The sequence below is a fragment of the Strix uralensis genome, chromosome 8 (genome assembly GCF_047716275.1).
Source record: "Strix uralensis isolate ZFMK-TIS-50842 chromosome 8, bStrUra1, whole genome shotgun sequence".
Lineage (NCBI taxonomy): Eukaryota > Metazoa > Chordata > Aves > Strigiformes > Strigidae > Strix > Strix uralensis.
Window position 1 is genome coordinate 9,719,108 of NC_133979.1, and position 27,335 is coordinate 9,746,442.

General features: G+C 41.5%; 1 protein-coding gene across 2 annotated transcripts in view; it reads left to right on the top strand.

The window, feature by feature from the left end:
• TRABD2B (TraB domain containing 2B) overlaps window positions 1–27,335 on the top strand; it is a 297,375-nt gene that overhangs the window by 176,062 nt on the left and 93,978 nt on the right. For both annotated transcript variants that reach the window (XM_074876097.1, XM_074876098.1), the window contains exon 4: window positions 3,735–3,909. In XM_074876097.1, coding sequence (XP_074732198.1) covers window positions 3,735–3,909 — 175 coding nt within the window. The remainder of the gene's footprint in view (window positions 1–3,734; window positions 3,910–27,335) is intronic.

A 27,335-nucleotide genomic window follows, 5' to 3' on the forward strand; every position in this document is an offset into this window, starting at 1 on the left:
GCTGATTCAGTCAAACAAAATACTCTTTCTTTTGAACACCTCTGAATAAAATATATTATTGAATTTCCATGGGAAATATATAGTGTGTGTATTTTTATATATATATGAATTGGTTGGATTCTCAGAAAACTGCATGGCTTGCAGACTGGACAGAAAGAATCTATTTATCTCTTCTCATGTGTATCCACCACAAAGTGAGCACACCCTCGGTGATGGGTAGCACTCTTTTTTTCTGCTGATCCAACTGCTACTCTCCTAGATGAACAGCAAAATTAGAAGTTAGGATTTTTCAACAGTCACATCATCCATCTCACTATACATTTAAATACTAGTAACAATATTCAGCTATTATCAGGTGATCAGTCCCTCACTCATTGGCACAGCAAATGTCTCATCCATTCACTCCCCATTCAAAACAACAAATACCTATCATTAAAATGTTGAAATTAATTTTTACACTGAATGGAAACAAAAATGTTTGATAAAGTGGAAGAAGGAAGGTGCATCCTTCTTTATTTAGCCCATCCATTTAAAACAATGGATTTTCTTTTTTCAAAAAAAACCCTTGAATTCTGGCTGCAGGTAACAGCTTCCTAATTGCATGTGACTGTTTCTTGACTTCCTGATCCCTGTCTGGTGGTTAGGAATCCAAAGGGTTTCTTAAATCAACAGGAGCAGCTGCCTCCTTGAAGCCAGGCATGGTGTATGTCACCGACTGTGGAAAGGAACTGCGATACAAGGAGGAGCAGAGGTGATTAATGGGGCCAGTGTCGTAGCTCAGAGTGTGGTTGCACTACTGTGTACGGGCATACTTACTTCAATCATTTATCTTCTGTCCTCTGCCACACACACACAGAAACATACATGCATGTTTTGTTTTTGCCAGTGATGGAGCAGTCATTAGAAATACAGGAATGCACAAGATGTAGTGGGACCTGTAGCCGATGATGATGTGCCTCTAGAGGAGATGCCTTCCTTTGTCTTGTTCCTTGGACAAGCATGAGAAATGTTGACAAAACCCAGTCCTTCATTTTAAATTTATCTCTCTGCCATTGGCAAATTCTTTCCCACAGAAAGAGGAAGAAAGAAAAGGAAGGAAAAAAGGCAAGTAAATGGCTCCATTTTGTGGACTGTATTTTAGATTAGATAAAGAAGAGGAACAAACTAAGTTAAATGTGGATGTAGGCTTGCAAGTGATGGACAAGTTGCACAAGCTGAAGGAAGGTGCTTTCCTTCTTGGCAAAGACTCTTGGTCAAGGTCTGAACACAACTTCTGTCCTTGGGCTATCTAGACTTACAGTGTCAGAGCTTTCCCCTAGTTGGAGTGAGATTCACAAAGCCATTTGATCCCCCAGCATTGCTGCTCCTGTTTTGTGTAAGAGCAGGTTGTCCTCACAGGCAATGCTGTACCTTTCTTCCCCCAAAGCATCTCGGGTGTTTTGAGACCAGGTCCCATCAGTTCCCAGCCTTCACTCCCCTTCAGCCAAAAGCAGGGAAGAAGACACTTCTCTGTTGAACCTTCAGATGTTACCAAAAAATATCACCTTCCATTTTGGTCTCTGAAGGCTCCCCTGACTCCTGGCTCAGCTACACCAACCCATTAAACACAGAGCTTCAGTACAGAGGAGATACAAAGGCTTGTGATAACTGCATGGACCAACTGATTTACAGCTTTGCATTGCAGAGGTTATTGCAAGTGTAAAATGGCTACTCATTCCTCAGACTTTATTCCTACAATAAATTCCTCCAACGCCAACAGGCTGCTCCTGCGTCCCTTTGAGACAAACGCACATTCTTGCCAGACATTGAGGCAGTTTCCCTGTGTATTAACAGGAAACTGGTGTCTCCGATAGGTCTAGCTTAATGGGACTTATTATTTCTTGAGTACTGGCAAAGGGCTAAACTGAGAACAAGGTGCAAAGTACTTGCATGCTCTGAGGAGTTCACAAGATACTGTGGCGAAGCCAAGCCGCCAAGCCGCGCTGGAAAGCCTGGAGGAAGGAATGACTCAGGGTAATGCAATTGAACCTTTAAGGAGGGACGTGCTGGGAGAAGTGTGGTGATTTGGCAAAGCAGGTTGAGAAGTTGTTTGGAAAATGAAAGGTCCAGCTGGTCCATGTGGCCCAATGGCCTGGGGCAGGTCTCGATCAGAAGCAGGATTCTCCAGCCTCATGAGATCCCCTGGCTCAGGAGATGTGGTGCCCATTTCTGTCTCACCCCGCTGGGTACAGCCTTTGGTGGGAATCCAGAGCAAGGCCCAGACTTGTCCTTCTGCATAAGGCATACTGCTCGGTCCCCCAGACATTAGGAGAGCTGTAGCTCAGGCTGCAGTGAAAAAGCTTTAAGGAGAGCCACTGAGAAGATGGAAATCAGTTCTTTCCCTAAGACTGGCTGAAAGCTTTTGAAGAGGCAGTGTGAGTGAAGAGGGTGGGAAGAGGGAAAAATTGTTGTGATAAAAGCATGTCACCAAGTGGGAAGGTAAGAGGTGGACTGAAAAACAAAGACTAAAGGCAAGTTTTAAAAAACGAGTACAGGAATTTGGTATAGTAGAAAACCAGAGAAACAATTCACCAAAGAATAGAGTCCTTGCATCAAGTATTTCATCACAGTGAGAAAGGGATGTTCCCCTTATGGGCTGTGCATGCAATATCTTTACCACCGACTCAAATTAACACTGGAAATCCTGGCAGCTTTACATGTACCCAGGGACTCAGAAATCCAAATCTGGATTTAGCAGCTTAACCTGCTTTCCAGTGGTGAGGCACAGAAAATCTCTGGAAGGTGCCTGGGTCCTGTTAGCAGTCATCAAACGCTGCCCACTTACAACACTTCTCACAGCAGGGCCCATAGGCTCCTGAACTCTCATGGTAGACCTTGGACCCTCACTGTATCAAAAGAAATTGCCTGTCCTAATAGGCAGAGACTTCTGGCTTGTCTGTCCATTATAGCTTAGGTCTTGGCCGATTCCTGCGTCTGCTGCCTTGACTCTAATGGTCCTTGTGGTTTCAGCTTTTCTTCTGTGCCTCTGAATGTCTCTCCTCATAAAAACAGAGACTGAAGGAGCAGTTCTTGTGGAAATCCCCTTCTTGGAAGTGTCAGGAATGTTTCAAGGATTTATGTGTTGCAATGCATGGTCTTCTCTGGTGAGACCTATTAGCATCTAAAGCTGCAAGAAAGATGAGGGGGTTTACCCTGTTCACATCTTCCTATGTCTGGGTTTGCTAACCTTTCCTATTTTTTTAACTGTTAGGTTATTAAAAAGTAGCCTATCCAAGCCAAATCTTGCAGTCCTTACTCAAGTTCATGGTGACCTTGGCCAAGAACAGATTACAGGACTTGTTCTGGTATTAAATAGCTAATGAACTGTGTTGAACCAGCAGAGAATGAAGATTTTAGTAACTCACCCAAACATAACACCTAAAGCTACATTCTGCTGAAGAAACAGAGAAAAATCAAAATTAACTTAAATTTAATTTAGTAAAATACTAGTTTCACTTTTTTAAAAAAAAGGTGTGTTGGTTGGTGATTTATTTTTTTCTTTGTAGAGTTCCCAGCAACGCCACAAGCTCTTACCCTCCAGTGGCTTGTGAGAAATTTTTTTTTTTTTTTTTTTTTTTTTTGTGTGTGTGTGATAGTGATGTTCAGGTGGTTTAAATAACACTGGATTAGAACATCGAGTGTTTTGGGGATTACTTAACCGCTGTCACCTGAATAACAATGTCTCTCCATTTCAGGTCCCTAACTTCATCAACACAACACTCCCACCCCATGAGCAGGTGACAGCTCAGGAGATAGACAGTTACTTCAGACAGGAGCTCATCTACAAGAGGAATGAGAGGATGGGGAAGAGAGTGATGGCACTTTTAAGGGAGAACACAGACAAGAGTTTCTTCTTTGCCTTTGGAGCAGGTATGGCATGAATTTTTCTGTTTTATTTGTTTATTATGATTGGAAGTGGTTTGAACACTTCAGGATTTTGTCTCTAGTCCTGAAGGAAGATTTCTTAGGGGACTTCCCTTTGAAGCAGAAGGGCTTTTGTTTGTCTAAACCTGCTTATAAAATGCAGTGAGTTGGTGTAGGAGGTGAGTCTGGGTCCGGCCAGGCTGTGGACAGTCTGCACTCCTTTGCTTTCCATCCAGTTATAGAAATGTAAAGCTGTTAATGCTTTTCATGCTGTTGTGTTTGTTCCCTTCCCGGCTCAGCCTGTGAGCTGCTTGGGTTATGTTCACATCACAGTTGTGTTTGTGGCTGCAGGTGTGGGAGATGGTTGAAGTGTCTCTGAATTTGCAAGCCCGGGTACTGATGGCAGTGACTGTGGGAGTACAAACCTCGCTGTGCCATAAGCATGTGCGTGTGGCTCAGGGTGCTGCACTGGGGCTTCAAACCTTTTGGGGTTGCTGTAGTTAGGCTTTCTCAATGGGTGACTTAACTACTTTGGTGGTGTGTCTGTACAGACTGGCTGGTTTTGGACCTTGCACAAATGTATGAGTTATGTGTGTAGCTAAATACCAGCATTTTAAATCATTAAGTAAAAATCCAGTGTGTCCCTCTGCCTGTTTAAATTCTCTCTGTGAAGTCTGCAGAACAAAGATGTCTATGGTACTTCTGCAAGTCTGTAACAGTACGTGCTACTGTCCTTTCTCTCCCTTCTTATTTTTTTTTCCCTTTCCAATGGAATTCACATTTGTGTGTGATAAAAGTATAAACAATAACTGTTCAGGCACCAGTTCAGCAGAATCCTGAGTATCTGCTTAAGGGGCTCTTTGAGCTCCCTCAACTTCAAGGCAGCCTGAGATTGCTGTGCCGAGAACCGATCCACTCCTCCTGTTCCCTCTCCTTGACAATTTCTCATTTTTGACAGAACTTTGCTTCTCATCCCATGACTCTCACTATGAACTTTGGCAACAACTTGCCTTTCGCTACTCACTTCGGTGGGAATTTTGATTAAAGACTGTGGGGTTTAGCAGAGATACATGCATTTTGATGTATTAATTTTTTGAGTGCATCCAGACTGAATTTTCTCAAGCTTATTTAATCTCAAGCTTGCCCGATATTTCTGTACAAGGAGTTTTGCTTAACTGTTTTTACAGTAGGAAAATACATCATGGTGGTTCATAATTGGACAGGGGTTCATAAAAAACAGCTTGTCTAACTGATGGAGCAGGGTTTATCAGAGATTATTGAACATGATAGTTTTGATGTAGTCTCCAGTTCTGGAATTCCCTTAACTAGGATATACTGGAGCTGGGAGGATAAACTGGGCATTGTTGGCCACTTGCCTTGCACCTTTTCCTGGATATCAGTTACAGCCCGCAGCTTGAGACAGGATCTTGGATTAGATGGGTCATGGATCCAATCCACTGCAGCTATGTGTATGTGCTAATAACAGAAATGAAATTAAGCAAATGGATAATAATTATACATTGCTTTCTATAGAAAGTCACATCTAAGTTGTGGGAAGTTTGAGCTTTCGTTTGCTGTCCCTGTCAGAGATCTACTTGAAACTCCCCGGCAGCATCACTCGGGAAAGCTGGCTGGTAAAGAACAAGTCTCGTTTGGTCCTTTACTTGCCATTTTCTATCATGTTGAAAACCACCTTTGTGGCTGGGTTTTTTTCTTTTTCCCAGCAGTGACTGTAGCAGGACAGAGCAGACATATGCAGCTGGATTTATTGAATACCGGGGCACAGGACATGCTGAGGAAAGCTTTTTGGTTTGGGTCCTTTGTTCCAGCATCCCTTTGGCCTTTCTCACTAAAGCGGGCCATCCCTACTTTAAGTACAGTTAATTCTTCTCTCAGGTGTTTTATTCTTTGTGCAGTAAGTACTGAGAAAATTACTAATTTTTCAATGCCAAAACTTTTATGTGGCCGAAGTGCAAGCAAGTTAATTTCCTCTTATGATTCAAATGCAGTTTTTCTCCTGAAGATTTTTGTTGTTTTGTTGGGTTTTTTCCCCCACACACTGAATTATAAGAGTGTATTTTATTTCTACATTTTGTATTTTGCATTATTATATCTACTTCTTGAATTTTAGGGTGGTTTTTTGGTATGGGCTTGGGTCATGAGTTCAAATTGTGCTTGGGTCATGAATTCAAATAAAAATTGTGTGGAAATTGGTGCAGAGCGCCACTTGGGTACAGCAAGAGTCACCCTGGGAAAAGCTCTGCTGTTTCTCTAAAGAATGATTATTTTCCAGTAAAGCAGTGGCCATTGTGCTGATTGGAATATAGCAGGCAATTAATTTAGTTGCCTGTGCAACTCTGCATGTTTATGGCCTGGTTATTAGCTATTTTACACATAGAATTTCTACCTTCTTCATCCTGCCTTGCTTTTAAATGAAGGCTGATCAAAATCTTTCAGCTGATAGTATTTTGGTAGAAAATGGGGCATTTGGGGAAAACAGAATTTTTCTGTTTGCTTCTGAAAAAGCAAGTCCACTTCTTGCAGACATAGTTCAGAATCCTAAGTGCTTGCATGTCGTTGTTCTCCTCTGTAAACTAGGATTCTCAGTTAAACTGGTTTGCTATGCTGCAAAGCCCTCGTGGTGCATTGTAGGAGAGGTGGTTCAGAGTCTGGTCTGTAACTGAGCACGAGGCTACAAAACACTAAACAGACAAGTCTTGGGCATGTGGAAGTTGTAAGGGGACAGGCATTTGAATATCCAAGCAAGCTGAGATAAACCAGTTTTTAGATCCACAAAGTGAAGCAAAACATTTTTATGCTATTGGAAGTTGGGGTTTTTGTTCCTGTATTAAAACAAAACAAAAAACACAATTCTAAATAGAGCTTTTCAGTTTTCTGACATTTTTAAAAATAAAAAGTTGACTTCTGAATAGAGTCCCCCTTCCCTGCCTTCCATGGCATTACTCACAATTTTAATGCATTGGAGCAGTTCAGACTTTTAATTTATTCCTTTATAAAACACACAGAAGTGAAAATAGCCATTTATTCTTTCTACTTGCATTTCTTTCTCCTCTCCAAGAAAAATACAGGCTTTGGGTAAAATGGAACCCTGCTCTATACGCAGCTCTGTACGCTTCATTCTTCTCCTGCCAGGGTTTACCGTATTCAGATTTAATGTGAAAAATCTCACCATACCTATATTCACAGTAACTATACTCTAGTAATGAAACAGCATTTATTGTTTGTGCAGTTAAATGATATTTTTCAGGTAATGGTAACTTCCCTTTGAATGAATAAAGGTAGCTAAATAGAGTACTTCCAAATAAAATTTAGGTGTTTGCTTGGTTTTTGTGTTTCAAAAATGCTGGATTACTAGGAATTATTGATCCGTAATAACAGTGCAGAATCTTAGACCTGATACATACAGGCAACTTATAAAGGTCCATTTACAGTCAAGAGAGACACAGCCAAGAGCACATGGGCTGTTAAAAAGAGTTAATATTTTGGCAACTAAGACTATACACATGAAGTCAATGTTTAAGAACAAAATCACTCTGGTTTATTTCATTTTTATGGGCAAATAATTTTCAAGTAACACTTATGATAACAGATGGATAAATTTATGTCTGCAGTTAATTTGAACGATAATTTCCTTAGGATGTTTTACTTACTTGCATTTCTTTCTTTCTTTCTTTTATGAGAGCCGTCAGTTTTGTAGCTGAGAGCTGGATTTACTGCTTCAGAAATTCGGATGCTGCTCCAATTAATGATGTTTATTAGCAGCCAAATCAGTAGGCTTTAAGGCAGTGGGTTTGGTTATTTAAAATAGTAAATATATCATGGAGAACATTCCTTTAGTGCTGAGACAGAGTTGAAATGCAAGTACCATAGCATCTTCTCCAGCAAGAGGGGAATCAAACTGTCTCTGGACCTGCAGTGGAGGAAAGCACATGTTTTCCCACTCCAACCAGGTCCAGGCAGCCCCCTGCATCTGAGAGGTCAGAGGAGACCTGGGCTGTTGTCCATGGTGTGGTGGAAGCCGGAGAGGGCTGGTGACCGCAGCTTCTGATGAAGTCAGTTTGTGTTAACAGGGATCGATGCATGTGAAAGTTGGACCTCTTTTGCTCATCTGTAGGCTTCAGTGGTGGAGATTAGTTACCTACTTGTTGATGGATTAGGTTTAAATTTCTGAGATGTTCTGCAAGAAAAAAAAGATACAGGTTCTGTAGATGTCTGTGTGCTCCCATGAAAGCAGAGGAGTTTGTCCCAGAGTAGGAACAGCAGAAGTAAATTCTGATTTTGTTTCCATGCCCAGAACAGGTGAATTCCCTCCCCTCTACCAAACTGTAGAGTTTTCTGAGCCAGCACTGGGCAGACAGCGTCATCAGTAATGGTTCTGATCATCATAAATTAAACTGTTAACAATAATACTAGAATAGTTTGAGTCGGAAGGGACCTTTAAAGGTCATCTAGTCCAACCTGTCAAATAATACATGTTACATATTGTTTCCAAAGTCTTTTGGAAATGTTATCTGGTGATTCTTCGTAATGGGACTCGGAAGTGGGTTGCACTGTTTTCACTAGGGAAAGTGAGAATTGTGCAAATTTTCTATAGATGGGGTTGGTGTGAGAGCACAGCGAGAATATAAAATCTCCTTCCCCTAGTCCTCAGTTCTAGCTCTTTCCCTTCTGTCCTGTCTACAAAGGATTCCCAAGGGGAATTTCAGCACACATCATTTTAGATACTGGAGATACTAAAGATAGGAACAGGCTCACCCTTCAACTTCTGGAGTGAGTAGGGAGTGACAGATGTCTCCAAGGTGGCTCAGGCCTTGCTTGGTCTTGATCACCACTGAGTGTGCCTGGGGAGATACCCAGATGAGGTAGCTGTCTTGAATATGCTTCATCCGTGGCTGAGAAGGTGACCACAACTGAGATGGAACATGATGGCTGTTGAATTTGAGTGGTGGGGGAAAGATGGTGGGAGGTGGAGGTGGGACTTTTTTGTTACTGGAAACCATATTTCTACTCAGTAGTTTGGGAAAGGAAAGGAAGTGATGGGTACTATATGTAGCTTAAACACAAGTAATTAAAATTCAGAGGGCCTTTGTGAAATCCATTAGCACCTGCCACCAGATCTGGCACTCAGGTTCACATATGTTACTTGAAAGTGTTTTTTTAAAAGGGAAATGCCTTGAGGCTGCCATCCAACTGCACACTGAGGGCTGGGGATTTACAGATGTTGAATATGCAAATAGCTGTTTTGCATTCCCAACTGATGCAGTGTTGCTGCAAATCAGGCACGAAGTTACACCCACTCTTGTGCTGCTGAGAGTGATCTCAGCCTGGCATCGGAAGTCCGGTCCTCTGTCTTCCAGGATTGTGTAGCTCTTTCCCATTTCCATTCTTGTATCCTCATAGAACATAAAAGAAAAAAAGGAGAAGGAAAAAAGAAAACACTTGCAGGCTGGAATATAAAGAGACTTTATCCCCCGGGTCAGGCGTACTGGTCCAACACTGATTAGTGGTGCTACTGACATCACTAGCACAGTTCATCAACAGGTTGTCTCAGTGGAGCAAGAAGTTGGCGACCAGGAGATTGAACTTGGCGAGCCTACAAAAGAGAAGAAAAGGGTGAATTAACAGTTTGCAGATGCTAGAATTCCCTCTGCTCATGTTTATTTGGGCATCCAGATGCTTATAGTGAGGTCGGCCTGTTTTTGTGTATGGACTTCTTTTACTATTAGTTTTTAAGGCAAAGTATCACTTTGCTTTTAAAAATAGACTTGCATGCTAATTTTGACCAAAACCATGTAATTGAGTCATTTAAAAGTCTGCATTAAACAGGCAATGCCTGATTCTCTTTTCAGACACTCTGCTGTAAATCAGGAGATACTCCACTAGGGAAAAGCTTGTTCCAAGTGCAAATCCAGACTGTAGCCTTTTAAAATAAAATTAAAAAAAAAGGGGGGGGAAATTTTTTTTAATGTATATTGATCTTGTATAATGTGGAGGTTTGGAAGCCCCTGAATATTTGCTTTTCACCTGAAGCTTAAATCGACAAATAGAGAGTGCCTGAGTTATGGAGGCCAAAATAAACCTGCCTGCACTACCCTATTGTGAAAAGGGAACTGCTATCCTGAAGACTGGTTCCTGTAATTCTGATTTAAGAAAAACTCCTGTTGTAAAACAAGATACTAATTGTCGAAACACAGTATAGCATATGTAATGGTGAGAGCTATCTTGAGGCTGCTGTCACCTGTACCAAGCAAGGAAGGCAGGACACATAACAGGTGAAAGAACAGATTTGTGTAATTGGATTTGCACTTTGCTTTTTATACTGGTGTGTCACCACCTAAACTGTTGAGGGACGCTGGACAAGCCCTGGACTTCCTTTGGTGGTCTGGTGGAGAATCCATCATGTTCGATGGGGTCCTGCCTGGCCACTGCTCACTGTTGCTTTCATCGTAGCTCCACTGGAGGAGCCCAGATCCAGGCCTTTATGTTTGTTAGTTGCGGGTATTCAAGTAAATGTTAAAAGCAAGTAAAATGGGCCTTGCAATCTGCAGTGTATATGTTTACCATCTCTGGTGTAATTCTTCCTGTGATGAATGGGGAAAGTTGCATGTACGCAGTAGGATTTTGGTTTAAAGAAATGCATACATTAATGTCAGCTCCTCTGGGTCCCTGACTTTTTCATATCATATTTATTATTATGCCTGTGCCAAGTTCTACTGTATAAGTCTAATTCTGCTTGCCTGTTCTCAAAGAAAAGAAAGCTATATTGGCCCCTCCTGTCCTATAATATAGAGATTTTGGCTATGCCCTTGCTGTATTTCTCTTCAACATTTGAGATGTAAAAATATAGACATAATTCAGGAAATTTTTCTCTTTTCAGAACTGCAAAGACTCATGACCGATTTAAACCCAGGCTTAAGCACTCTGCTGAACAGGAATGGGCTTAAACATGGGATGAAATACACGTTCACCCCACACACACAAGAACTTGCTGTAGATTCACAGGCCACCCTGTAAGCTCTCAGGAGACCAGCAGAGGTCCCATATAAATCTAGATTTCACAACGGGAGTGTTGAAATCAATATATGGATGCCAGACAATTCATCACTTTCCATCCCAAAACTGTCTCATCAGAAAATTCCCAACCAGCTTTAACAGTGCTGTTGGGAAGATTTTAAAAGGACAATGTGGAGAACCCAAAGATTGGCCATGTTCCTCTAATACTGAGCTTTCTGTGGGATGCTTGTGTGAAAAGGCAAACAGGATACAGACTGCAAAGGACCCAAGGATCTTGTCTCAGCTGGAATACCTTTGTGTGCTACCTGCAGTGATTAAGATGTCTCTGCACCCGAGTGCACTTCCAGTCACCTTGCTGCATGTTGTTGTCCCAGAGCAGAAGGAAATTTGGCTCCTCAATTTCCTTAAATTCAGAGCTGGTTATGCTAGCATAAATCCTTCAGTAGTGGTTCACGTTAATGCAAGCTGATGGGGTTGATATGGGTTCATGTTCCTTTCTGCTGCCCCTCCTGCCAGGGTGCTTACTCCAGTGGAGGAGCAAGGATGTCCCAAGGCATCCTAGACCACTATAGCCATATCCCCTGAAGCTCCACTGTCAGAGCCTCAGGCTATTAGAGCAGGAGTTGGAAAGGGAATTTAATAGAGCAAGGAACCAGTTTGTACTGCTTGTGGTGTTGGTCTCCTACAGGTTCAACTAATTTCTGACCAGTTTCAGGGCCAAGTTGCAGGTTGACTGCATAAGGGGAAGAACTGGTGATCTTCCTGATGCACTGGAAAGGCAAGGCATGACTGCTGGCTGGAGTTAGTTGTTTTGCAAAAGTAGATGTGAAACTGAAAGCTTTAAAAAGCCTGGCTGTAATTTATGTGGGTTTCTTGAGGATTTTTACTGGTATGGAAACTGGAACTGGAAATCTCATTAAACTGGGCGTTCTTGTGAGAGTTCCAGGTTTTCTTGGTCATGGTTATGCCAGGAATACCATCAGAGCAAACTCACTGAGAAAGGATTTATGGATTTGGGATCAGATCCTATTCTCACTGAATTAATGGTAGTTCTGCAACTGACATCAAGGTGACTGGCATGTGACAACATTTATTTGTCATTCCAGTTCTTTAATATAGGCTGCTACTTTCACATTACTGGAAAACATCAATACCCTCTTTATAAGACTATTAAATCCCAGTTTCATTGTTATTTTCTCTGGTAGATCAGAAGAGATGTGTCAAGGAAAAGAAAATGTGTGTGAAATATACCTCTGTCCAAAAAAAATATTTAAATATCAGAAATGTAAAGTGAAGATAGAATTACTTAGAGAGGCAGAAGGGAAATAATTAGAGCTCCAGCCGCCAAGAAGAGATGTCGTAAACTTCAGTTTTTCACCTCTCTTAGACATTCAAAACACAAACTCTGCCACTGTTCAGCCATTTTATAGAGGCCTGTAGAAAGCAACAGAGGTCTGTTGGACAAAATTGCTCTGGTGGCAACTAAAATTGGGCTCAAACCCAAGTCCAATAGCTAAGCTGCCATCTGAAATTGGAAGAAGTTTGGGTTCATGCTTGAATCTCGGCTCCCTTTCTGCTCTGTGCAATAGACCTAATGAAACCCTGAGTCTTGACTGATGGGGAGTGAGAAGAGCTCCAATCCAGGGAAAATGTTGTTTCAAAATAGTTTTTTAAAAGATTAGTAACAAAATTTGAAAATACAGGAATTCTTAGCAAAACGGAGCACACTGGTGTTCTGGTACTGGGGTGCTGCTTTTGATAGAAGCTCCAGAGCTGTGGCTGCTGGAAGCCCACAGGTGACTGGCTTGGAGGTAGGTAGCCCCAGAGGTCTAGCTCTTGGTAGGCAAGTTTGCTAAAGAGTTGTGAACTGAAACATGGCAAAATACAATTTCAGAACTAACAGGCTTTACTCCTGTTGATTTCCAGGCAGGCAGTGGGAAAGAGGAGGCAAATGAATAAGCAGAAAGCTGGATGAATCTGTCTTGGAACTTCTTCTGTTTTTTGAGAGATATTCAGTGAGACCTAGCAAATGCTTTGGTTTCAATAAACTGTTATTCATCAACTGAAAATTATTCTGCCAGAGAACTTCAAACACCTTTTTAATCTAAACACAACACTTTGGTGGAGTTCAGCTTTGGATCTATACCTGGCTGAAAAGTGAAATCTCCATCACTTTCCTGGAATAATGTTGCAGGACTGAAACCTATGTGACTTGTATCTAATATAAATAACTTGAATATTTTTAGTATTTTTCTGTACTTTATTATGGGAAATACCTTAAATACTGAGGTTTGCAAACTTTTTAAAATTGTATTTATACACTGAAGGTAAATGGAGAGAAAAATCAAATGCCACCACTGGGTTAACTCAGGATGAAATTCGGCACCAGTTTTCAGTATTTATACAGAATTCACATTCACTTTGCGTTTTTCCTTGAGGTGTTTGAGGTACAGCGAAACTGCTGTGAGGTTCTTATCACTTAGCGATCTGGTCTGGTTCCAGTTGAAAATTTTGCAGTACCTCTCACTGGGAGGATTGGTTTAAAAGGAACAGAAGTCTGCCAAAGAAATAAAGACTTCATTATTGACATCAATGCTATTTTTAATCTGGTTTCCTAAGGAAATGAGACTTAAGCAATCATGGTGTTTGTGAGTGTGTGTGTATATAGGTGTGTGTGAATATGTCTTTCCCTCTCCTAAATTTTTCATCTGTTGGCTGATTATAACCAAACTTGACAGATGGCTAGAGTCTCCAAGATAATAAGTTCTTGCGTGCTTCATGAAAATAAGTGATTGGATAGATGAAAAAGAAATTCATAGTGCGCATCCACTGAAAGAGCACAGCATGAGCTCAACTTTTATTAGATCTCAGAAAATCCCTGTGGGAGAGGGAAGTGAGACACATCTCCATAGACAACTGCACTTTATTGGTTCCTCTGCACGTGGGAGGATGTAGTGTGTAGTACATATATCGGTCATGGCATGGTTTGAACAGAACAATGATGTTTAGAGTAAATAGTTATTATCTAGAGTATTTCAGGAACCATGTGTTATGTCCGGGCTGCCCTCTAATGAGGTGTTCATTCTCAAGGCCAGAGCAATATCAGGGAGCAGGTTTGTAAATGTGACCAAGGCATGGCTCCAGGACTCTCTATAAACCTAATGAGTCGTGGGCACTCAAACTGTGCAGCCTCACTGCTGCTAATTGGCCAAGTGTGCCATCAACCATGCCCAAAAATGTTCTTAAGTAGCCAAGGGGTGAAAAGAGCATCAGAAACTCCTATGAGTCCAGGAGGTAGCCTGGGGCTGCATTCCTGTGTGCAAAGTTCAGGAACGCTTTCCCCAGAATAAAGGTCATTCCCTTGAGAGCTGAAACAGCTCATGGCAATGAGGAACAAAATTAAGAAATAAAGGAAAGAATAAAGCATGACCTGGAGGAAAGCAGTTTTGCAATATTAGCTTATCAGACAAGGGGATGGGTGTCACTTAGCATTTGGAGAAGATGCTCAGAAAACATTGTGATGAGGACAGTACTTGAAACCTTTCCAGAGCAAGATACAGATGGGGATCAGAAAAGCCAAGCCAGAGTTAGTTCTTAATTTATTTTTTCTTTCTCTGAGATTGAAAATTATGTATCTAGTATCTTGGTAACAGTGATAACTGTTGGGGTGGGACTCTCCCTCTTGAACTGTAGGTGTCTGAAAGTTCAGTGCATCTTCTGTGTAAGATCATCAGGTTCCTTTCAAAACCCCAGAGGACAAATCCTCCCACTTATCTCAGATGCATATTTTAAGATGGAAGAAATTGCCCTCTGGAGACATCTTTCCACTGACTACAGAGGAAACATAGAAAACTGGCCTCCAACAGATGCTTGACTTTCAGATGAGTGGGATTAGTTGAACCCTGAGAGCAGGAGTCAAGAATTCAGGGTGTTTTGTCCTTACCTCTACCTGACCTTGAGCAAGTTGCTGTACTAAGAGCTCCCTGAGCAATGTTTTGTGTTGCTGCCAATGGCAGAGCCTTAGTAGTCCTGAAGAAAAATTGCAAGCAGAAGACTGAGACAGGATTGCTTTTCCATCATGCCCTGGAGAACATCTTGGCATGGACTCTAGGGGAAAAGAAAGCCCTCTGCCACCAGCTCCAGAAAACTCATCAGGGACAGGTTTCATTGTTGTTGGAGAGGGAGAGCTGTAACACACCCACCCCCCAACCCCATAGCAGTGCACACCTTTTGCATCCTATCATGTAATACAGTTGAAGCCCAAGGTTGACCAACCATTTTGTTCAGCGTTCAGATCCCCCTGTGAGCCCCGGTGCTTGGAGCAAACTGTCCATATTTGTGATTCCACAGAAGAGATGGATTCAGGTGTGCAGAAGGGTAAAGCATTTCCATCTTTCCTCGCTTCTTGTCTGTAGGGAGAGAAAGCCACTTTGGGTCAAGTGCAGTCATTCACAAGCCTCACCTGCCTGGAGCTGTGCAAAGGAAACAACTGCTGACAAGAGAGCAGGCTCTTTTTTCTGTTGGTCAAGGACAGTTATCCCTCTTGCAAGGGAAGAAGCAAGCAGTCAAAACCAAAAAAAAAAAAAAAATTTGACATACCATGTGCCTGATTTTTTGACTGTTCTCTTAAAGCAGCAACCAGGTCAGATGCGTAAGCGCTGTCAGTGAGGAGTGATTCAGACCTGGAGACCCTTTGAAACAGCTTTCTGATATAACATGTCTTTTTGCATTTAAGACTTGGGGAAAAATAGGAAGGTGTGTGGGTGGGTTTTTTGTTTTGTTTTTTTAATATTATGGAGAGGCTTGCCAGATAGTGGCCCCACAGGGGAGACTTGCCGAGTCTGTAGTATTTACTCAGCATCTCCCTGAAACACCAGCATCTTAGAAGTTGTCTTCCTGAATTTACATTCCCAGTTCAATCATCTCCCACACAATAAAAGCTCCAGTGTTGGCTTGCCTTTAACTTCTGCGCAGTGCAGTGCTCCTGTCAAAAGGGAGCCCTTCCTCCTGGCGTTTTTGTTTTTCTTAATGCCTGCCAATCACCCTGCTTGCCTTTGCCCAAAGTTTGTTGTCTTTGCAGTTGGTCACAGCATGAGCTACCAAAAACCTCGCTGAGCTTGACGGGGTATTCTGTTAGCCTAACCCTAACACATGATCTTCCACCTCCCCAGCACACAAAGGGCCTTTTCACTGGCCCACCGCAGCTCGAAGATTTCATTTCATGTGTTACAATTAATCTGTATTTATTGCCACTTATCTTAAATGGCTAACAATATCAAGAGTTTAAAAAGAGCTTTTAATGTCAAACTGGGTCAATTAAAACTCTACTTAAAATATTTGCAAAACTCCTAGCCTGAAAGTTGCCCCCTCAGTCTGCTGTTAACCAAAATGTTTTAAATAAATACACGCAGCTTGAGGAGACTGACATTTGGTAAAATTCCGCTTGATATTTTAGTAGAATCCAGGATTAATTTCCTTACTCCTACATCCACTTGCTTTTTTATAAAAGGAGAAAAATTAATAATATTTTAGATAGTTATAAATATTTGAAAGATTGTTTCAATCAATTAAATAAACTCAGGAGATAGCCTCAAAACTTTTAACGCAAGAAGAGACCATTAGATCAATCTCATCTGGAATTTCATCCTGTTCTTCTGTGGATCCTAATAGTGTGTGTTTTAACTGAGTTCAAACCTCTGAGGGTCACAAGTAACCTTTATTTTTTTTAAACTCCTTCAGTATTGTGTGTGGGCATGGAAAATAAAGTACTAGAACATAAAATATTAAAAAGTTAAATAATGAAAAAGCAGCTTTTAAAAGTGTATCTGGGTTTTTACTGAAGGGTGAAGATGGCTGGAGGAATCCACTTTTTCCCTTTCAAGAAAAAGCTCCCAGTTTTGCCTTGAACTTTTTTTTTAAACTTTTTTAAAAAGCTCAGTTTGCAGGATGGCCTTAATAAATTATGTGAAATAAGTGCTGGTGTACTGCCCATGAGAACTCTGAACTCTTATGTAGTTTAGCCAAGGTTGCACTCACAGAGAAGTCCCAAGAGGGACCCCCAGGTAGGACTTTGTTGTGTTGGATGCATTAGATGCACAGAGTAAGTGAGATCCCAGGCTGGGACAATGAACCACCTAAACTAAAGGTCTGTCCACATGGAGCCATTTGGATTTTAAGCTCTGATCCTCAAACACTTACAGTTTCCATGAGCAGTGACATTAATGAAGCTTGGTCTCCTATGGTTTTAGGTCATTTGCTTCAATTCCCAGCAGTCTAATAAGGTTTGAACTGTAGCTGAGGTATTTCTATTAATTAGGGCATTCATATTATCTTTATAGGTCTCTGATGTCCCTAATAAGGCTCACCCTGCAACTTTTCTTTCCACAGGAGAGATTGGTGAGTCTCTATCCAGCCATATGTTTTCATAAAATATATAAGAAAGGACTATTTTGGAGACAGCTACTCTTCCGTCTAATAGATTTGAAATTTGCCCATGGGTTCAGAATATTTCAGGGGCGATCGTAAAAACAAAAGCATATGCACAGAGGGACAGCAGGATCCTGTAAGCATCATGTTCTTTGGAAACAACGTTAGAATGAAATTGCAATATTTATGCAGTGTAAATATTGCACAACTTGAGGACACCAAATGGTTTTGATCATTTCTTTAGTAATTTCTTCTTGAGGAATATTTAATTAAACAAATCTGGCTTTCTCAAATGATCTGCAAGTCCATTTTTATAGGTTAGGTATAGAAACACATCTTGAAGAATTGCTTTTGTGTAATAACATGAAAAAATATTTTGCTGCTTGCCATCCATAATAAGAGTGTGATTATTTCCATTGGGAGGAAAGCAATTGTTCTGTTCTTCGACATCAGTGGTCTAATGAATGCAAAGATACTGGCTTGTGGATGTGCTTTTACTACTTGTTAGTTGCTGTCCTGTTTGTTATTCTTTTTGGTTTTGCTTTTAATCTTAGTCACAGTATCAAGAAGCCAAGTGATGCTGATGACTAGTTGCATCCCAGGAGCGGCAAATAGCACAAAGCTGACAGCTTGCAAACAAGTCATAGACTGAAATATGTTCACATAAACTATTTATTTTTTTAAATGCTTGCAAGCAGGAATACTGTGAGTTTGCCATTACTGCTTTTCATCTCCAGATTACTGAGTCCTGTCAGCCTGGTTTCAGACATGTGTGGCACGAAGGCTTACGTGGCCCTGATTCATTTATATTCCCTCTTTGGATCTGACAAAAATGTCTCACTTGAAAAGGTCTGGTTTGAAATCTTTTTGAAGACTGTTGTCTCTGGCAGTGTTAACCAAAGCCCTGACAGGCTCTTGTCCTGGACAAGGACCACTGCCTTAGACTGACCTTTTGTTAAAATCTTTCGTTTCCTCAAAGAACCATTAAAAGACTGTGTGTTAATATTCAGAGCTTTCTTGAGCAGATCTGGGTACCAAAGTGCTCTGGCCAGCTTCACAGGAGGCCAAAGATGACAAGATGAGAAGTGTAACAACAGGGAGGTGAAAACTCTGAAATTTGGTGGGAGCATGTAGTAAGGGAGGAATCAAGTTGCAGTTTCCCATCAGATGGACTAGCCTAGCTCTAGGCATCTCTACTAGGAACATTTAAACCCATAGGCTAATTTCCCTTCAATTTGATAGAAAGTGGAAGTTCACATGACTATGTTCCTATTTGGAAAGAGGGGGCTTTGGCAAGAGGAGGAAGTTTCTGTTAATGTTCCCATTCAGGAAAAGGTTGTGATGTAAACTCAAACTCATTCCTTACTAGGTATTGGAAAAGGAGCTCATTCTCCAAACACAGGTCTGTAGGAAAACACACTTTGCTGGTTCCACTGATCAGGAAAAAACTTGTATTTTAATGCTATTTTATACTAAACTTAACTGTTTAGGATTCTGCAGGCTCTCAGCTCCTCATCTGCTTGCACTGGATCCAGAGAATGAAATGAGGCTTTGCCAAAACTTGGCTGAAACAAAGGAGATACGTGATTGAGTCTCACCAAGGGGCCAGCAGAGAGGAGGTTGGGTACCAGTTCAGTATGGTACAGGCACCAGCCTAGTATTAACAAAATACAAACACAATTGTGTTGAAAATCACTTCCTGCTGTGTAAGAAAGGGAAATGAATATAGGAAAATAAAACTTGAGTCTTAAAAGGGAAGGGGCTCTAAGTGCAGTCTAGCTACAGCCTTGGATCACTGTAACTGTGGGAAAATGTGATGAGACAGTGTACCCAAACACATTTTCTTTTTTTTTTTTTTTTGGTTAATTCTGCACTGTTGTGCATAAGCAGGCAATGATGGATAGTCCTGGAGTTCTGTGTGTAGTATCGAAGAGAGCTGGATTTAATTGTCCTGTATTTATTGTGTAAAAGGAATGAATTATGAGCCACTTTACAGCATCTCCAGTGAAAGTGATTATCAGCACTGCTCCTCGCCAGAGATATAACTCTGTCAAGCAGACTCCCTCCTCTCTTGAGTTCCTCGGAAAAAGCTCATGAATTTGCTGTCTCCTGCCAGTGAAAGCCCAGGGTGAAATACAAAACCAAAAGCTGCCAATAGCTATATATTCAGTTCAGATGTTGTAGGAATTTCTTATTCCTTTTTTTTCCCTTTTTCCCCTGAGTGGAAGATCAGTCAGGATTTTTGGAGCATACAATTGAAATAGTGCAGCAGAATGTGTTCCCACTTGATTGCTCTTTTGATTTTGTAGGTGAACTGTATGGTTGAGAAGACTTGACTGTTGGCTTTAATTAGCTTTGACCAGGGCTCTTGCACACTTACAATACAATTGGTTGTGATGCCATGGAAAGGCACCCTTCACCCACATGCACCCAACCGTATCTCATAGCTGTTTTCACACTGCTCCTCCTTGCAACATGCAGATAACACCAGAAATAGGTTTAAGCTGAGGCGGATGTATAAAAGGAATGTTATGAACTCTGCCTCCAAGACGTTGTACAGTAATTCATCTGCAGAAGAGCAGAGTGTGTTGCTCTTTGCATGTTCTGTTGACTACTGTGGCGTAATACAGGGCAGCGGGGTGAATTGCAGGGACTGTAACATTGCCTGACAAAGATATTCTGGGGGGGAATGCTCCACAACGTTGCAGAACAACAGCTGCAAGGGGAAATTTTGTGTTAGGGTTTGTTTAGATGTGCAGAATTATTTTCAGTACCTTCAAGAGAGCTGGCTCATGCTGTGTGCTCTGGGGAGCTATAGGTCCTGTCCCCTCTGCTAGTAGGCTTCTTGTGCTGACCTGCAAACAAACATGAGATTCCTGTGTGCTCACAGATATTTTTATGCCTGGGATACCCCAGATAAACAAGTGAATCAGCACATAGATAGGGATAAAATGTATATGCAGCTGTGCAAGCACTTACAAAACAGTGCCTCTCTGCATCCCTTCACATGAGCAGATTTCACATGGATTTATCAACAGGTCTACAATTGCCAGAAAGTCTGTTCTTGAAAAGAAGAATTAAAAGGGAAAAAAAAAAAAAGCTGTAAAAAGCCCCTGACTCTAATGGTACTACCAGGTAGCATGTGCAATTCATTTAACTGAGTCTACGAATGTGTTAGCTCATAGCTGTGGTAACACTCATGGCAGCAGTCCCCAGGCTGAAAACTGTCCTGTTAATTAATAACAGCTAAGAACAGAGGTTATGTAGAGTGTCATAGCGACAGGTCATGAATTAGGAGAGGAGCGTTTGTGGTCACGTCTTCTGTATGCAGAGAATTATTTTTGAAACAATTCCCTATGTAACTGTGCTCATGCATCTTGGAAAATCAGCTGTTTAATGCACAAACTAGTGATGAGTCTTTCATTTCTTCCACTCTGTCATTCGGTTGATTTATTTGCAGTCCTTTGACTGTAAGTCAGAGGAGTATCAGCTGCAACAGAGAAAATTTAGGAAAAAAGACTTGGAAATTTACCTTATGTTTTGTGGACTGGAAGGATTGTCTGAACTTTGAACAGAGTTGCTGGGAAATGTTGTGGAGTTAAATGGCTGGATGAGCCTTCCACGGGATGTGAAGTCTTGGGTGGCCACGTGTCCATTATCCAGAAATGGGCCAGAGTCTCTGGGGAAGAGCTGGATGACAACCTTGTGACAAAATGGTCCTTCACTCCAGAATGCCAATTCATGGTGGCTTTTTGTAGGACAGGTTCTCAGGGAGGGGGAGACACAACATGACACAACATAGTAGATATATATTTTATGCCTTGAGACTTTTCACTTTTTCTTTTGCAAATAGCTGTTTGCCTGGTGGTTGCTAGATTCATTTGGGGTGTGGGAAACAGAAGTTCATGTCCATTCCTGATTCTTGAGTTAATGAAAGGAATTGGGTGTTTGATTTGCTTTTCATGTAATTAGTGCAGGAGGAGGACAGTGATAGATGGAGCATCCCAGGAAGAGCTTTCCAGAAATGTTATCATATAGCAGCTTATTGCATGTTACTTATCGTGGCCAATTTCATTGGATGGCATTGCTTTTGTTAGGATGCAGTACATGTAGATCCAAGGGCTAGATTTCCAAGTACCCAGAATTTTAGGACAGTTTGGCTTTTTAGGCAGATGGAAGTCAAGTGCTCGGTAACCAGAGCCTTTGCTGAGGGCTGGATTTTCAGAAGGCCTGAGCACTTAGACAGCAGTTTTGAAAACCTGGCTGGATTTCAGTGCGAGCCTGGCTTTAGGAACCTTTTATATCTTCATTGAGCACAAAGGGACAGACTGTCTTATAAGTTCATGCCTTCATTAGGAGGAACCGAATCCTATTGATTTTAGCAGTCATTACGGCTGGATCAGACCTCTTCAGCATGTGACCTGTTAGCACCATACTTAAGAGCACTGCCATGGCAACAAGGGCAGCAACCCCAACGGCAGGGGAATGGGAAATGATGTGAGGTGAAGAAGGGACATCCTCTTCTCATTGATGGAGATTTCCCCATAATAGAAAGGGGGGAGGGGGGACAGTTTGATAAGTCAAGTGGCTTGATTTGTAAGTGAACTTACTCTAAAGTAAACACAATGCCGTATGTGTCTCATTTGCCAGTGAGATCATCTGTTTCTTTGTTAGGAAAGAAAATGTTTCCCTTCCAAGTCCAGGGCCACTCAGGCAATTTACATGAACAAATAAAGATGAGGTTTAGCAGCACTAAATAAATAAAATACAACTCTAAGTGGCCACCAAAGAACAGAGCTGCTCAAATGGAATAGTACTGGGACGTGAGCCAGATGGCTGCTGTTTGCCATGCCTGCTTACAATTCCCCATCCAAGCACTGCTCAGATGCTTCTTGCTGAGGTCAGGTTTATGGCTGTAGCAAAATATATACTAAGAGATAAACAAGCTATGCTACAGATGAACAGCAGGGCAGAGAACATAAAGTAAATCTATGCCTTAGTCATGGTCTTTACAGAAAGTAGTTGGGCTCTTGCCAGAGCAGTGTAGATTGAGGCTGACTAGGGCAATGAATATTCATCTCTTGATAAAAGCTGTGGACATCTTGTTTCTGGTGTCTTTTTACCAGCTGCATCCTATAGTTGTTCAGATATATTAAATGGAGTTATTCCTAATTTTCTCCTCTTTGAGATTAGGATCTGGCCACCCTTTATTTTCTGTGCTTCTAGCCATGGAACAGGTGCATAAAATATCTTTCACATGGGGAAAAATCAAAACACTCCACCCCAGAGCTGCATTTCATTGTGGATTCAGCTAACATGTAAAGGCTCTAAGTGCTGTTGGTTCATTGCTGTTTCCTTTTTGCATTAAGAACTGGTGAGAGTAAATATCAGCTGGATAGGACTCTTTCTCCTTCAATTTCCAACTCAGACTGCACATCTTCCAGTCTGGCACAGAACTGGCTGCTGCGAGTGGGGCACTGTCACATCCCAGATGTCTAGTACAGCTCAGTTTTGAGAGTGAGATTGATGCACCTGACCAAATCTCAACCTTATGTAAAACTGTTACCAGTCAATATGCCTTGTACCACTCATGAACAAATCACTCCCATGCTCTGCTCATTATCTAACTTCCCTGTGTAATTCCAGGGTCCAGGTCTGAGATGGAGTCACATCCAGGACATTAGTCCAAGCAAACAGAGACATGTCTCTTTGTTCTGTGGTCATGACTTTTGGTAATAGCTATGTGTTAGCTCCACCCTTAGTGTGGGAGGCCTCAGAGAATGGGATGGCTCTTGAATTGACAGCTTCACTATGGCTTCTGAACGGGTCCTAGTTTCCATGGAGCGGGGAGATGACTCGCTTTGCTATGACCAAGTAGCTGAGCTAATGCAGAAGTGGTTCTCTGGTCTACTCTGGAGTGAATGCCATAGCACTTAAAAATTTAAACTAGTGGAGCAGAGATGCTGTAGGGTTTAGTATCTGTTCAGTGTACACAAACATAGCCTGATTGGTGGAAACTGCAGTGGAGAATTGGTCCCCCCACCCTGTCCACTGCAAGTGAGATTTCTCCTTGCTCCTGTCAGGATCTCATCTCTACAACTGAGCAAACTGTTTCTGCAATGGATTTATCTCAAATGAGTTAGTTACCTAAAATACAGGTGTTTCATCAATAGCCAGCAGAAATGGGCATCTCCAAAGTTACTTCACCCATCCTAGTACAGTTCTTTAAGATGCCAAAACTGAATTTCTGTTTGCATTTTGCTGCTCCCTTTGACAATAGAGAAAGCCAACACAACTATCTAAGTTAGACATCTAATGTTTAGATGGCTAATGCTGGGTGGGATTAATCTCTCCAAAAATACCATCTAATCTGAGTTTCTTCTGTACTCATAGTTGCCCCTGACTTTTCAGTCTGAAAGTCACTATGTGCAATCTGAACTTAGATCAAAGGCAATTAGCCAAATGCCAAATTCTTCTGTCAGTGTCGTAGCTGCAGTGTCAATCAAACTGTCTCAGGACTTCTTGCGATATATTCTTGCCATAATGGAACTGCTGTGCAGGCAAGCTGCACTGGGGCTTCCTTTAGTTCCTTTATGTGCTTATTTATTTGCTCAAGGTATAGGAGGAAGTCTGGTTTGACAGCCCTATCAAACCTCTACTCAGTTACATATGGAATGTTTAAATAACTAATTTTAGATCCCATCATTCTCCTCTTTCACTTTCTTGCCTTCCCTGCCCCCGTCTCTTTTGTGCCTTCACACCCCCACCCCCAAAAAGGTGACTTTAAAAGAAAACAAACACCTAGAGCATATGTATAGCATTTGACTGGATACATAAGCTGGAATGAACCTAAACTGCACCAAAGTACTTATTGAGAAGTACTATTAGACCAATGAGTCACTATAGTATAAATGTAACTGATGTAGAAACCGTGGACTGTAACCTATGTGCAGAGCAAAAGTTGGATGAGAATATCAGTGGGGGAGTCAGTGTGATGCTAGGAAAGCCAGTGCTTTGCATCCGGATGCGTTTGGCCTTTGGGTTTCACATCTGCTATCCTCAAGCATTGCCATGACTGTATATTTGAGTTGTAGTTACCCTTGTTTGTAGCTCAGCAGATGGGATGTAGTTGTTCAGTGCTGTTGTTAGAAGTATTCTTTATATTAGCTCATCGTTTTAAATGCTGAGACCTGGATATTCATGGTAGCTGACTCCAGGTACTTGAGCAAGGTCATTATATTAGTTATTCAGACATTATAGGATTTCTCATGCATATCTCAGGAGTAGGAAGTATACCTCTCCAGAGAAGGCTTCAACTCTCTTAAGAGATTGATCTCATTCTCAAAGCGTCTGTCTCTCTGCATTGACTGTAATGGACTCTAGGTATTTAGTCACAGCACTTTAATTAAAGTTAGGCAAAATCTAGGCTGGGAATTTGTACATCCCAAGGATGTTATAAGGGGAACAAACCATTGTAATTCTTCCCAGTTGACAGGTAAGAGACTAAACTAATATGCCCAAAGCAAAACAGAAAGTCTGTGGCAGATTTAGGAACTGATGGTGGGTGTTCAGAAGTCCAGTTGTGGCCTTAACTGTTTGCATGCCATTGCTGCAGCACACAGCTGATGTTTTACAAACCTTCCAAACAAAATATATATTTCTAAGATATTGTTATCAGTGTGTATGTAGACATATAAAAAATATTTTTATATACATGTATAAAAATTGCTGTTAAGATACACCTGCATTTCCTCATGCTGTAGTTGTCAGGTGTTATTGAAATGTACAGTTTTTAACAAAAAGGCTGTTAGGTCCAACCCATCTTTGGCTGATGTTGGATTGGAAATAAATCCACAGAGAATTACTGAATCCAAAGACATTACCTGGCTCAGGAAGCCCCTGAGCTGCTGGAGGCTGGGAGACTATCAGGGGAAAGGACCCCTACAGAGCTGCCTTGGTGTTTGTCCTCCTCACTAGACATTTGTGTTGGCCATTGGCAGTGGTGGGATGATGATTTATATGGACCTTTAGGGTTATCCAGTACCTCTGCTCTTAGGTTGTTACAATAGAAAGTATTTATTGTCTGGTGGGCTCAGCCTAACCCTGGTGGACTCTTTCCATGTGCCAGGAATCAGCTACAAGTTGACAATACAACTTCCCCCAGAAAGAGGGAGAAGAGCCTGGGTGGGCTCTTGCAGAGTATCAAGGAGCATGAAGCATGAATTCAAACTTTTGTTCAACTTTCCAATAACTGCAGTGCCATGAATGCTCAAGAATCCAACATCAACAGTCTCATGGGATATTGTGATGCTGCTAAATTTAAAAGAATAAGACTATTTTTAGCATAAACAGTTAACAGAATCCACAAATCATATTGAGAAGCGTGGTTCTGATTATAGATCTGTAACATGCTTGCTGTGATAAAAAACAGAGCTGCATCAGGTGATCTTGTTAACACAATATTTGTACACTCGGGTAATAGATGCAGCTGTGGCTAAAAAATTTTTTTTAAAAAAATAAAATCAGCAGTTCTATTTTACTAGCAATTATTCATTTATAAACTGTAGCAGAGGAGTAGCTAGAATCAGAGGCAAGACCTGCTAGTCTGGAGGTCAGGAAGGACTATAAAATGAGAAACATGTTCTGCTCCCAGGACAGATGTCCTTTCCCCTTTGCTGACTCCTCAACACCTGCTGCACTTTAGACATATGCTTACCTTCAACTTGACTTCATTTTGACATAAACGTTGCTTAAAATTTAACATGTGCTCACGGGCTTTGCTGGATAAAAATGGACTTAGGTGTGTGCCTAAAACTTCCCTTAAATTGTCCTTCTAAATAGCAGAAGTTGTCTCTCGCCACTTTTAAAAGAAACTGTCAGACTTGCTGATCTTGATTTTATAAGGGGCTGAGTGTGCTTAGAGGTGCTGGAAGCATAGACCCTTCTCAGCCCGGTCACCCTGGTGAATATTTCATGTTTATGATACGTATTATTGCCAGGGACCAGGTTCTTAGCCAGCACATGTATAGTTGGCTGTAATGGGCGGCTTGGTGTGGGGTGAGCCAGTATTTGCCCCAGGTCATTGGGCAATGGGAATGCTCACAGTGTTCACTGCAACCATGGATGATGGAACTTCTTATGGCATTGGTTTCCAATTCAAGATGTTCCCTTTGGCTCCAGTCAGCTGCTTCTGCAACTTTAGCATGTGTCTGAGCTAAGATGACTGTGACCCTAAGGTATTTTGAGCTGGGGGAACATGGGGAAATAGAAAAAGCATAGTCGTTACTTATCTCACCTGTCCAGTCCCCAGTAGGTCTAAGGATTTACAAGGACCTCTCCCAAGAATAGACATACTGGGTTTTATGGGGCTGAGTTCAGCAGTTTGTAAGATCAGACAGGGAGCACAAAGTACTGGATTTGTTTCAGATACTAAATTTAAAGTCTGATGGGGAATTCGGGGATTTTTTTTTTTCTGCTGAAGTTTTTTTTTTTCAAACTGAAAACAAGACCTGGTGCATAAAATTCCAGGTAATCATTTGCTCTCAGAACATGTCATTTGCTTAAAATTAAAATTATTCATAGGTTTAATCTGGCAAAATTGTATTTTGTGAAGGAAGTTTAGTTGGAGGTTTTACACTGGGACACTAACATGAGCACTTCTACTTTGTTAACTGTAGAATGATCTTTCATCTTGAACTTTGATTTTTACAACATCACATATTAAAAAATTAGTTCACAAGTGCACCTCAAAAGCTATTTTCATCCTTCCGGGCCTATGAGATGCCTCTGGTTTCTTGGTTCTTATCAGCCACATGACACTATTTAGTCAGCTGCTTCCTCCTGTGATACATCTAGGATAAGCTCATGCCTTGGAGAGGCAAACCTGCACAAATTCCCACCATCTTTGAAATGCAACTTGTTCTTCCAGGCTGGACCTGTTTTGGGCCCACTGGGCAATGTCCTTGGGTTTG